This window comes from Battus philenor, unplaced genomic scaffold (assembly GCF_028537555.1).
Source record: "Battus philenor isolate CCGP_79_NKW_IND1 unplaced genomic scaffold, ilBatPhil1.0.hap1 SCAF_26, whole genome shotgun sequence".
In the NCBI taxonomy this organism is placed as follows: domain Eukaryota; kingdom Metazoa; phylum Arthropoda; class Insecta; order Lepidoptera; family Papilionidae; genus Battus; species Battus philenor.
Window position 1 is genome coordinate 894,419 of NW_027181689.1, and position 14,511 is coordinate 908,929.

At 34.3% G+C, this 14,511-nt stretch overlaps 1 protein-coding gene across 1 annotated transcript; it reads right to left on the reverse strand.

Moving 5' to 3' along the window:
• Positions 1–2,606: 2,606 nt before the first annotated feature.
• LOC137925122 (talin-2-like) lies at positions 2,607–12,941 on the reverse strand. Its single transcript, XM_068768505.1, has 8 exons — positions 12,806–12,941; positions 11,556–11,705; positions 9,482–9,585; positions 5,853–5,991; positions 4,776–4,967; positions 4,115–4,196; positions 3,171–3,339; positions 2,607–2,636 (listed from the first exon to the last, which is right to left on the reverse strand). The coding sequence occupies exons 1-8, from the start codon at positions 12,939–12,941 to the stop codon at positions 2,607–2,609; spliced, it is 1,002 nt and encodes a 333-aa protein (XP_068624606.1).
• Positions 12,942–14,511: the final 1,570 nt, after the last annotated feature.

Sequence of the window (14,511 nt, forward strand, 5' to 3'; positions counted from 1 at the left end):
TGGTACTATGTTTTGGATAATATGTCCTCTGGAATATAGAATATTACTTTTATAAATTTTGTCTTTTATGTTATCTTACGGGCAGTGCCGAACCGTTCATCGTGATGATCTTTGGGGGAGACCGCTGAAGAAGAAGATACATATGTTTAACACTATTAAAATTAAATTACGTCGAATACTCCAATTGGTCTGGAACCTTATATTAATATTAGTATATATATCTATTCGAATTTAACTATGTGTTATCATGTATATGACACAACCCTTTTGTTTCTAATTGCGCCATGCCATCAATACTCGGGGATTTCCTTTCTAACTAAAAATTAACGCAATTTGAATACAGATTTATTTTCACTTTGTTTTGTTAATTTTAAGAGATCAGTTTCAATTAAGTAGTTTGTAGTAATGTAGTGTGTTGTGCTTTTTTTAAAAGAGAATAATAAATTTACATAAATTTTTACGTGTTATTACTGGTTACAAAAAAGGTAAATATTATTCCAATTTATTTATAGGCAGAATTATATTGTTTTTGTTTTTTAAATGTTTAATTTTGTTTTTAAAAATTAGTATTTTAGTAACCCTGGAATCTATCTTCGATCTTTACATGGTTTGCTATAAAAAATCTTAATTCACTTTGCGGCGTTTTATTTTCGTCGTGTTTTTTTGGAACGTAACCACGACGCAAAGTGAGGTATTAGTTTATAATCCATGCAGAAGTTTCTAGACTACATAGGAGTAAAGAAATAAAGTACTTAGAGGATTGAATATTGTCCTCGCATATGGCCTGCCCTTCGTCCGAAGTGACGTTGAATGGCGCCGCTTGGGATCGGTGAATGATGTCAATGTATCCCTGAAGAATGTCCCGGATTCGATACGCCTCATTTGTCTTCACTGTATATTCTTTATCACTGAAATATAAGTGATACACAATTATACATAACTTAGCTTGTTATTTGTCAATAAAAAGAGTTGTTCTTTACTTCAAGTTTTGTTTGTCCGCAAAAACATAAATTTGTTGAAAAAACAGCGATAGACAAACAGTGTTAATATTAGAAATAAAAATAAAGTGTATACTTCTAGTTTTAGTGTTCAAAAATTAAATATGTACGTATATAAAATAAAATTCCGCATTCAATTTCAGATCTGCCACTGATTTAAAATCAATATTAGTTGTCGTTGTTCACTAAGGAAGCTAATTATTGTAGCGGACTCTTTGTATTAGGGGCACCGGAAAGAAATATCGCTTTCTTAAGTTCAATTCACACGACTACCTGTTTAACAAGTTTTTATATCTAATCAACAATATATTCACCTTCGTAATTATTTTTTGCCGTCTAGTATACAAATCAATATCGGAGCGGTAAAAATCGGTTTATCTGTAAAATATGTCAACAGAAACGATGTTACTTTCCAGTCCCTCTGATATATATATATATATATTTGTAAAGAGCAACTGTTGGGTTCCTCGTCAGCTCTTGTCGTCGGGTGGTAGCTTTTGTAGAGACAACAATGCCGACATTTCATGTTCGAAAGTGTTTGTAATGGCCTTTTCGAGTACAGAACGTTTTGATTTAAATTTTTGATTCAATATATATTTACCCATGTATACTTATATATATATATTTATCAAGTTATTTCACTACAACAACATATAGTTTTGAGTTCTCCTAAGGTTATTTAGGAGAAAATGGCACCAGAAATTATGTTCATCATACGCATTTAGCAGCGGGCTGGCGGGCGGTGCGCTTTGTTGCACGACTGCCACTGCATGTGCGGAAGTGGCTGAATATTAGTTCTTTTCTTACTTAGGATCGACTTCCGTAAGGTAACGCCCGATTCCATTAAAAAACCATATAGTAGTTTCTCAACTTGAAATGAGTGGAAATGTATATAATCATTCTATAAGGAATATTTTAATATGAATTTTCCAATTCCACAAATACCAATTTTTTAAAGAATTTCATAACTCAGATTTTGTACAATCAGAAGCTATTGGCCTATCGCATTGTGATAAAAAATAATGTAACAAATTTCCTATGTATTTCTAATTAATTTGAATTTTATATTTGAAATTATAAATATATGCACTTTCATTATCATCATTTCTGACCGACACTCCCACTGCAAAGCACAGGCCTCCCCCCAAAGGCCGCTGCCGTATCAAGCGACTTTTTGTGTCTTAACTATGTCATCAGACACTTAACAGAACATAATTCTAGAAGAACAAAAGAAGATACTCACCTATAGTCACCAAAGTCAAGGGAGAAAGTCTCTTTGCCAGCACGGAAGGTCTTCACCTGTGTTAACATCCAAACCTGAAGAATCTCCTTGGTGACTTCATCGAGGCGCAGAATAGATTCCGCGTTGATGCCCAGCAAACGTGGTACCAACTTTTTCTTTCCCTTCTGCTGTTCCTGAATATATGGAAGAAGAATAATCTTCTTTTATTGTCACATATATATACCGTTCATAACTATAAAGCAATGGGAAAGTGCAATACATAGTAAATAGTAAATAAGACTATGTTACATAAGACACCCTCAAAAATATAGTTTAGAGGTAACCATATCACCCCTTTTTATTAGACGTGATACTACCGTTCTCAGCTAAAATGGCTGCTTCACCTGCCTTATCATCTTAAATCCAGTTTGTAGCCAGTACACACGGGAAAACACTTGGCTCCTTGAGCAATCGTCTATTTAGATGTCCCCCCATAGTACCGACTTTACTCACTCCTTCGCAATACAACCTATTCTTCGCTGAAACGCGCTCCCCCTCGATATTAGGATGGTCGGAAATCGCTGCGCATTAAAAGCGAAGGTTCGACAGCTTGACAAACAGATGGGATCATCGCGATTATGGATAGATATTTACATATATATTGGTATATTAATATATAATTATATTAAGTAGGTTTCTGTGTTATTTTGTTTTTCGCGTTTTATGGTATTATCTTGTTTTACCTACCTTTATTAATTTATCTCTTCACTGCATACAGGGTTAACTGGTAGAGAATGCTTTCGACATTAAGTTCGCAGTTATAAATAAAATAAATAAAAACTATTAATTCCGAGAATAATTTTAAATTTCCAAATGCTTCACATATAATAACAGCTCTAGAAATATATCAATTAAAAAAAATTGACTAAAATGGCTAAAAGAGTACCAACCTTGACCAAGAAGAAGGTGACGCCATAAGTAGGCAGCTCTCTGGCATTCCTGGTGTAAAGGTGCTTCGCTTCTAGAGGACTCAAGCCTTTATGCTTGCTGTGTTCCTTCAGCACCTTCCTGTCTATACCCCAAGAGCCAGCGTACTGCTCCGGTAGAAACTCCTTCATGCTGCAGAAAATCAAATCCAATATTTATTTAATTTATCCAATTTATTTATTTATTATCGGCCTTTCTGTTTTGAGGACCGGTACTTCTCTTATCGTGGTATATTTTTCTCATTCTCATCTATTTTGCACCTTCTTCTTTTATTCAACACAATCTCTTATATTCTGTTTTTACCCTATATCGCCATACTTTCGTAGACTTCCCTCCAGAATACTACAGGTTTACATCTAATATTTTATTTCTATGGTTTTTATTTATATGTTCTATATTTTTTACATTAAATAAAATTAAATCTTATTTTTCTTTACGGTGCACCACAATTTTAATTGATCACATTTCGTTTTTGTTTCCCAACTTGTTTATTTCTTTTAATGCTCTAATTTACCATCTTCCTAGAAGTTTCTTTCTCATCAACACTAAGTGACGCACGATTAGAAAGCTGCATACGTATTATATTTACACATGTAATAGAAACGTTGCAAAATTTCTCCCTAAAATATTCCATATTCGTTATTCAGTTCATATCTTGTTTATTTTTATTTTACATTAAAATTTATATCTTTAGATATTCTAATGTTTATTAAAAATAAAGTTTTGTATATTAATAATATGTTACATTACATGCAGCCCGCTAAAAAAAATTAAAATGATAAATTGGCACGTTGATTAAAAAGGTTGCCCACCCCTGCTTGTCTAAGATGATTCGTGTATTCTATTCCTATCTGGTATAACTGCCTATTCCTACTACTGCATCAATACTTGTCTGTCTGTAACTCACTTTTCAATAAAGCCTGGTTTATGCTTCTCCTCCTGGAAGTCTCCGTACTGGACCTGGCACTGGATTCCGGCGAACTCTACAGCTGTATATCAAAAATACAATTGGACATTTATTAAACACATATAAGTGTAATTGAACAATTAAAATCACAATTTAACAAGTTAAAATCGCAAAAATTCATTTCCACGTTTAACTGCCATAAGTTACTCGTAACTTACTTAAAGACAGTAGCTGGCATAATTCATACTCCGTTATACCACGGTAACTATTGTCTTATTAGGTCTATAGTTTTGTTAAATTTTAACCAGAAAAGTTACGTTTTAAACACGGAAAAGAATGAAAGAAATTGTAGCAATCATTTTACCAGCCTATAGCCGCCCGCTGCAAGTCATATGCCGCCCCAAAAGATCTACAAGATGACTGGTTTTAAACTGCCTACATTCAGGGAATTCCCCTGACTATAATCTTATAACTTTAGTTCTTCTCACAGGCGTATACTTGCTCCTGTTTTTAGGTAGCTGTGTTACCCCCTATCTTTTCGTTGGACAGGATCTACTATTTCTTTTAACTATTTTGCAACGTCTTTTCTTATTTCCAATATCTTCTTTCACACGTCACATGATATTTCATTCACTCTTCTTTATTCATACAATATTCTTACCTTTATCTTCTGTCAGCACTTGCCGTCCATCCAATATAGCGTCGCGGGTCTGCACGTATAGCAGATTTAGCTGCACAGGGTCCCTCGAGTCAACATTCCGGTCCGAGTAAAACAACCTTCGCTTTAGTAATAAGGTTTTCTTGGGGTCCACGCCCATCTCACGGAGTGTCTTCTGCTGTGCAAGCCACTCCACTGATAAGATAAAGATCAAATACATTTATTTAACATTAGTACTTAACAGAAATCTTATTGATTGTCAACTTATTATCTATTTATTTATTGACTATACTCTGCTTCGCAAGGTGTTATAGTTGTGGAGAAGAAGCAGGAAGAAACTCCACAACGAAACATCTTTTAATAAAGTTTAATAATACAGATTTATACATATACATTTTATCAGATATAGCCTAAATGAAATCAAAATAATCAGGCGACGTCACTGCCAAGGATTCTTTTCATTTAATTATTCGTTTATTGAATAATAAGCATATTTAATTTTATTAATGGTGGTCCAAAAATGTTATGCGGCATTTTATTAAAACATCTGATTCCGTTTATTACAAATAAATCAGAGACTTTTTGCAGTCGAAACTTAGGTACAGTCAGTTTTTCACGATGCCTTGTAAATACACTATGTACGTACATTAAAAATTTATAACTAATATTAATGTAATGACTAAAACAATTTATAACAATTTGTATTTAGGAAACAAAATGGTAGTTCTTTGGTTAGAATAGAATTATTAAGTAAGAAAAGGACCAATATTTAGCCACTTCCGCACATGCAGTGGTAGTGGTACCCAGGTCCTCCATGGTCATAGTAATAACGACTTTATCATCATCAAACCGAAGGTGAGTGACGAACTTGCAGTTTATGTTCATGCCGAACCCATTTCAGCCTTTAAGACTAACTACACTATTTTCTACATTTCCTATTGAACGCATTAAAGGAATACTTTTTAATTTTGTTGAGAAAAATATTTTTATAGCTACTCGTAATCTTTTTTGTGATTAATCAGTTTTCTTCTAGGCGTACCCTCTCCACCGCACATAAACATGTTTTTAGCATATTTTTACCATTGTCATCTGTTTTAAGCTTCTTGCTGAGCTGTTCCAACTTGGCATCCTTCTCCCTCGTCTGATGCTTCCTCTTCAGCGTAAGAGTTCCCGAGGCTGGCTTCTCTTCTTGTGTCTGTTCATCTTCATCCTCGAAACACTAGAATTAAATTTATTATTCTATAAGTTAAGTATACACTTAATATATTACCTCAGATTACTACTCTACTGATAAATATAAGATTAAGAAAAGGACCAATATTTAGCCACTTCCGCACATGCAGTGGTAGTCGTGCAATAAAAATGCACCGCCCGCCTGCCCGCTGATAAATGAGTATGCGGCAAACAATGCGAATCACACAACCGCCACCGCCAAATCACTCAACACGTGTTTCACCCCTCCACGGGGCATCTTCAGGAGTTATGTTACACCGATTAGTGCCAAACACAGAGTCAAGACTACCACTGCATGTGGTTCAGTTCTTCCTTTGAAATAACTACTTGTTTTTTTTGGTTAAGGCTGTTCTTATTAGCTTCCAGGCATGAGAAGCAGGAAGTAGATCACGTTTGGGCACGTGTAAGGTAGTAAAACTTGAAGAGCCTCAGAAGCCTTGGTTCGGATCGCTACTAACTACAACAGATCTCTCCAAGTAAGAAATGGACCAATATTTAGCCACTTCCGCACATGTAATGGTAGTCGTACAACAAAGTGCACCGCCCGCCAGCCCGCTGATAAATGCTATATGCTATATATAAATGCTGTATGCTACGGCATTTGGATTAAGTTCTTTTTTTACTTAGGATGGACTTCCGCGAGGTAACGCCTGATTCCGTTAAATATAAGATTTGTCATATATTAGAATTTAATATTTATTTTGTTTTATTAAATTAACCCTTAGACATTCACTGCAAGACATAGGACTTCCACAAACATATCTATGGGGGATGTACCATAATCGCCACGTTTAGCAGGCATATTGGCTATCGCAGTGTGTTGCTATGGTAAGCAGAACACGCTGTTGCATGTCTCTGGAAACTTATTTATGAGTAGTGGCAATCCCGATAATTGAATCTGCGACCTATTATCGCAAGTCACAGTTCTCCACTAGGGTACAACTAGTAAATCTATTACTATATTAAGGAAACTAATTACCCGCAATTACTGTCAAAAGACATATAACACTATTTCAGAGTATGTTCAATATGATGTTTAAAAACGAGTTTTTAGGAAAGGATTTTTTTTGGTTAATATTTTTAGTTGTAGATTGCGGATTTGGAGGTGAAATAAACATAATTTTAAGCTGACCATTATAATTGAATGTAATGATCTTATATAAAAAAGATATTTTAATTTTGACTTTGAAGGGTTGTTCAAAGGTTGACGATAGATATCTCTGGAAACTTTATGAGCAGTGGGAATCCTATATAATTAATGAACAAATTGTGAATTATATTAGACTGTATCTCAGGAATCGAACCCAGGACTAACGATCGCAATTCTCAGTCCATTGCCACTGCGCTACCACTACTCCTGCAGAAATAATATCATAAAAAGTTTGTTAATAAATGACTGAATCGAATTTTTAAAAAAAGAATAAATTTATTTAAAATTAGAATAAATTATATAAGTTAAGATTGATGATTGAATGTCATGTTAAAACTAACTTAATAAAGAATTGACATTAATTGATTAGCTATCAAGTTTCTTAAAAGGTTCTTTACAGTGGAAACAACCTTACAAACCTGCCAGTGCTATATCATGATAAATTGAAATCAAAGTTTTTACCATACAAAGGTGTTTACTATATGTGATATGGTTTTATATTCCCCCTGTCTAGTTTATTTATATATAGTTTATTATATCTTGTTTATTTTACTAAACAAATTCAAAATCTCAGATTAAGAGAGAGATATATTACAGCATTAGTAAAGTCATCTTGTAGAACATTCCAATATAAGAAAAACTGCTATGTGATATCCATTATCATATAAAATAAAATACCATTGCATATAAGGAAAATAACAACAACACAAAGGCTATTCTTACATAATTTAAGTATATGGTTAATAGATAAATGCTACAATACTGTTAAGGATTTTTTAGATGATATTGAATAGAATAAATACGTAATGTAAGTTGGTAGTTATAAGTAGAATTGTTTTAAAACAGGTATAATACCTAGTTACTTTTGCATGCCGATACTAGCTAAACATGTGATACTTATGTATATATAATTGTAACAACCTTTTATCATGTTTACGCAAATAAAAAATATTTCATTTCATTTCATATAATAATAGCGATATATTTAGAAAGGTAGTAAGGTGTATACGAGTATAGAAAGAATAAATGTTTGCTACAGTCGTTTATTTTAAACAATGGTTCAAAAGATATGTTTTATATTTTGTGAACCGTTGGACCAATGTTTCCCGACATAGAACCCACATCCCACAGGTGGGAAATGACTGTTAAGGAGGACAATTCGAAAGAGGACTCGACATAAATAACCCTTTCGCTTTGATTTAAAAATTATTTATAAAAGGTAGTTACTAAGGTGAAGCGTAGCAGAAAAAAAAGGTTGTAAAATATTGTTCACTGTAGTAATATGGACATATGTTTTAATTTATTACCTTAACAGACTTTTTGGGAAGAAAAAGAAGTGTTGTTTTTAATATACACCAATACTTCAATCTGAATTAAGATTTTCTATAGCAAACCATGTAAAGATCGAAGATAGTTTTCAGGGTTACGAAATTACTACTTTTTAAAAAGAAAATTGAACAAAGTAAAAATTTAAAAAACAAAAATAATATTACTCTGCCAATAAATAATTTGGAATAATATTTACTTTTTTTGTAACTAGAAAAAAAACCACAACGCACTACGTTATTGAAACTAAACTCTTAAAATTAGCAAAAAAAGGTGAAAATAAAACTGTATTAAAATTGCGTTGATTTTTAGTTAGAAAGGGAATCCCCGAGTTTTGATGGCATGGCGCAATTAGAAACAAGTGTTGCCATCCTATAAAAAATTTTTTAAAAAAAATAATTAAATACAACCTAATAATAATTAGAAACAACGCAACCTTGAAAATCTAACGACGTACAGTGAAAGTTAGTACTAATTAAGCAGCGACGCAACTTCGAAAAAAACGCAAAACGAAACGACGCAAAGCGAAGTATTGGTGCATCTGCTAATTTATCGATTTTTTTCTCGATAAAAAATTAACGGAAAAAGTCCGGAATGCAGCCCGGGTTGAAGCCCTTGAGTTTTATTCTTCATCAATATAGGTCGCAGCATTTCCACAGCTGGACATATTACCCACATATACATTTCTTGCTTATTTTTTTGTAGTCACTAAATGTATGTTTATGAATATATGTTTGTATATATGTATGTTTTGTACACGTTAACTACCCATTATTTATACATCTACTGTTTCCATACTATGGTTGTCTGTAAGATATTGCCTCGTGTGATAAGACCGCCCGTTGTACTTTTGTTTATTATCATGAAACTATTTAAATGTATCATAGCGTGTACAATAAAGAATATTAAATAAATAAATCTTTGTTATAGATGGACACTTTCCTAAGGAGATAGATTTGTAAATAATAAAAAAGATGATAAAATACTCGTCAAAACTCACCAAGCCATACTCGTCATAATTGGTGATGCCGATCTTATCACATATCACCATCATAAGATCACCTACGCATTTTGTTTCATCTATCAGCATAGTCTTCTCCGTTCCTGTGACAATTCAAATCAAATTAATTTTAATTTTTCATTTATATTATTTAACTCATTAGGAGTCTAGATAATGAAGGGATGGAATGTTTTATCTTGCTCAAGGTAATAAAAGGAATCATTAAACATCTGTATATGACAGGACATTGGCATATTCTTCTCCAAAAAATCACTGCAATAATTGGTTTTGAGCTGCACGCTGCAGCATTCCAGAATCTTTACTTCTGTCCACCTAATGTGGTGCTATCCGCGCTGCGTCTACTGGATATGTATATTTTATATGTTGTATACTAGTAATTCCCAAAGTGGTCTATATCGACCCCTAGGGGTCTATGACAACCTGCAAGGGAAAATGGGGGTCCACGATAGTGGATCTCAACACATACACTGATAGTACCTATTTACTTACATCATACTATCTTATAATATCAAAACATTTACATTATTCATAAAAGTACCTATGAAGTAAAAAAAATATTAAATAAGTTTATAAAATTATGTAACTTGTAGGATGTTGGTACTTAAGGTTCAGTTTAAAAACGGATATCAACAATTCTGGCTGCAAAACAACATACCCGTTACTTATCCCATATTATGTAATATAGCGAGGAAATTTTTAATTTCCTTTCCATCGTCATACCTAGTGGAAAGGGGGTTCAGCGCTGTAACCAATCTCCTAAAGAAAAAAAGAAACAGACTGGACATCATTAGCCGAGGAGATTTAAGATTAACCCTTACGAAATTGACGCCAAATGTTGATAATTTAATATTAAAGCATCAGGTTCATCCTTCTCACTAAAAATATTGACTTATTGCTTATGTTATTTTATTTATAGTTTATTTAATGTTACGTATATTTTACATAACAGATACAAAATTTTATTTTATTAGTTTTAATTTAAATTCAATTAATAAATGTATAAATTAACATGTGTTTTTACTTTAAGTTTTTAACACTAAACTTAGACTACAGTTAGAAATTTACAGGAAATCAATATCAGGTAAGTCAGGGTCTACTCAACACGGAAAAACATGGCAAGGGGTCTACGACATAAAAAAGTTCGGGGAACTCTGTTGTATACCAACAGTGTACTTTACTTTTGACATAAATATTATCTGTAATCAAGATCAACGAAGGTCGAAGTTCTTGTCTGAAATGGCAGAGGACACATCGCTTGTGCAACCAATGGTTGTTTAGTTCCCAAGTGGCAACCACGAACTGGTAGACTTAAAAAAAGAAGAGTCTATAACTAAATACACCTATCCCCCGATTTACACGGTAGATACGTTCCTGAGGAAAACGTGTAAATCGAAAATTAAAAATTTTCAAGTCAAAACCGTGTAAATCGAAAAGCTTGCAGAAAATGCATAATTATGCTATTTGACAGTTGTGATTTTTTTTTAATATTTTTAGGTGTACACAGAAATAAAAATTAAATGCATTGAGAAGTTAAAGTATTTAATATATTACGGAAATACTGTTTTATTTTATTTAATTACAATACATTAAACAGAAGAACCAAAAATATAACCAAAGGTGTTTTATTATCCTTTATCACTGTCAGAAATTGCTCTCATTCTTTTTTTCGGAATCGAAGGTTCAAATTCACTTTCATCACTCGAAGCTATTTGTGCCGATTCGATGCTTAAAGCAGAAGTATTTACATAATGACAGATGGTAATAAAATCGGTTATTAACAATTGCTTCGAATTTTTTATAAGATCTTTGTAAACTTCTTCATGTTGAGCCAAGTCAGCACATAAGCTCGGGATTCCCCGTGAAATGTGTACACAGCGCACGTGTTCAATCACAGTAGCATTTAGTAGAGTGCGATAAAAACAAAAAAAAAACTTATTTGGAAAGCCATGTAAAAGCGAAAACGTGTAAAACAAGTACCGTGTAAATCGGGGGATAGGTGTATATATATCTTTCATAATATATGTTTATATATATAGTTTCTTCTTTAAATTACCGTCCAACATCCTGACTCTTAGATTCCGGGTCCTGCACAGATACTGTAGAGAGTCACCATCTCGCAGCATGTAATAGTCCAGGGTGCGGTGACCTTCCAGCCAGATTCCCGTGAGCTCGTCATCCGCTGATGTAAGGAATAATCCATAATCTGCAAAATTTTTCAATAATCACATCATGAAATTGATATTTTGTCTTCACTGGAATGAGGGTCTTCATCATGTAAGCCTGGTGTTAACTTGTGAAAATTACGTATCAGATTTTTGGTCAAGTTGGTAGAAGAACAGTGACTCAAAGTTAATTTTAATGTGTGTATTGAATAATTGTTTTTTTATTAACATGGGCGGCTTTAGCTCGTGTAGCGCCCGTGTGCAATGAAACCCTGGCGCCCCCTAGGCCTGACACCCCCTCTCGCAGCTACTACTATTAACTTTGCCGTTGTAACAAGAAAGTTTTTCATATTCCAACAAGCTATTTTATAAGTAGGTATAGCTTACAGTATAGTATTATTTACGGCCTTTCTTCTTATGACGGCAGAATAACACTCATTGTTTTTATTCCTCTATCACCTCTCTGTTGCGATACTAAGCGACCAACCGAAAGCGATACGTGAAATAAGGTTTATTTCAAGTTGAGACAAAGTATTCAAAAAATGGTGCTCCCCTACCATAAACGGGGCCTTCGGAGTCGCGGGAGTTTAGGGTGGGGGCCCCAAACTCCCACTAGCTTCGGCGAATCTGAGGCGGACGATGGTTCGACGTGGTCTCGAACCATCGTGATAGCACCACGAAGGTTTCGGGGGTAGCGTATCCACGCATACCCCGGGACGGGCTATCGAAAAATAGCACGGCGCGAGGGAAGACCGCGTGGCGATCCCTGACCGGGAGATACCGCGGTCCCCGGTTTAGCGCAGAGGGCGACCACGGGAGGGGGGGGGTTAGTGGGTAGGAATCCCACATACCCCTGTCCTCCCCCCAGAGGCAGTGCATCTTGAATACCGGAAGATTTCCCCCACCGAAAAAAAAAAGTGTTCTAAAAAGAAGCCCATAGGGCGCTCGCGTTTGATAACTGCCGCCACCGCGCTGGCTGGCCACTTCTGTCACAACATTGTTGTACCATGATGGTCCAAGACGATGCTCTTAGCTATCTCAGGGAGCGCCGCAGCGCCTTGTTGGTTAATAATGTACACAATTTGAAAATTCATTTGTAATATTTATTTCAGCTTTTTAAATAAATACAAAAAAAAATAACCTTTTCCAGGCTGGTCAACAAGGACTTTCTCTCTGACGATCTCGTGGGCATCAGAAACTCTCATGGCTGTATCGAACAGCACTGTCCTGGTGATGGCTCCCCCGCCCTGGACTATCTTCAGGGACACCGGCGCCATGGCGAGAAATTCTTGAACCACAATAACATCAACTTAAAACATGGTACCGTCCAGATTTAAGTAAATTATAAAAATAACTGGATACAGATTGATTTCAACCAGTTTTGTCTGAAATCTATGGAGGAGGTTTATGTCCACCAGTGGACGTTCTGGGACTAAAAAAGTGATGATGATAAAGTCAAACACAGCACCTCGATGTGCTTGTCGGCATTTTTTAATTAATCACTCTAGACGTTTCGACACAGTTTATACTAAGTAAGAAAAGGACCAATATTTAGCCACTCCCGCACATGTAGTGGTAGTCGTGCAACAAAGTGCACCGCCCGCCAGCCCGCTGATAAATGCGTATGCGGCAAACAATGCGAATCACACAACCGCCACCAACAAACTACTCTAAGTCAACAGATGTAGGCATGACGAAACTTATATATTATTATATTATAACTTAATATTACTTGCAAAATATAATACTTTATGGAAATATTAATAATTTCATAGCTTTAACGGTCAACTTCGATGCAATATTTGTTTTAAATTTTAATTTTACTTACTAGAAATTTTTTAAAAATATTTTATATAAGAATCGTATCGACGTCGTGGTTTCAGCTTATATACGTCAACTGCTACGCATAGAACTGCCCAAAGATATCTATGGGGGATATACCATAATCGCCACACTTGGCAGGCGGGATGGCGATTGCAGTGTGCTATTATAAGTACGCAGAAAACATTGCCGCCTGTTCTCTAGAAACTTGTTTGAGAGCAATGGCAATCCTATATAATTAATGCACAAAGTATGAATTACATAAGATTGCATCCCAGGAATCGAACCTGTGATCTATGATCACAAGTCACAGTCCTTTACCACTGAGTTACCACTGCTCGAGAAGTATTTGTGTTTGAAGAAATAAAAAAACGATAGAACATCAAATAAATAAATTAAATAAAATGTCTGTATGCGGTAGAATGGTAACTAACCAGAATAATATACGTAATGATTAGTAAACAATTCTGTTTTCGAATTTTAAATGTATTTTTTTAATATTATTTTCTAACTGGCCAGTTATAAAGCCACTGTCAAAAACGTAATAACTTTTAAGATACATCTCAATGTTAACAAATTCATAATTAATATATGTGTACGCATATATACTAAAGCTCCATAACATATATAAGCCATTTCTTTTGTTAGTTACACATGTTAAACTAGCTGATCCGGCAAAGGTTGTTTTGCAGAAAAAAATAAAGTTTTTATTTAACAAATAAAAATAATTGTTGATCGAAGAGGGGTAAAAATTTAAAGTTACATGTATTTTGATATGCTGTATTATAAAAAAAATAAAAACAAAAAATTTTGTCTAAAAATTATAAAAAATTAGGGGTGGACCACCCTTAACATTTAATGAAAAATAGATGTCCGATTCTCTGCCCTGGCTGATATGCGCGCTAAGATTCACGAAAATCGGTCGAGCCGTTTCCGAGGAGTTCAATCACGCACACCGTGACACGAGAATTATATATATTATATTAAAAGTAAAATATAAAATAAATCTTATCTTATTTTCAGGAG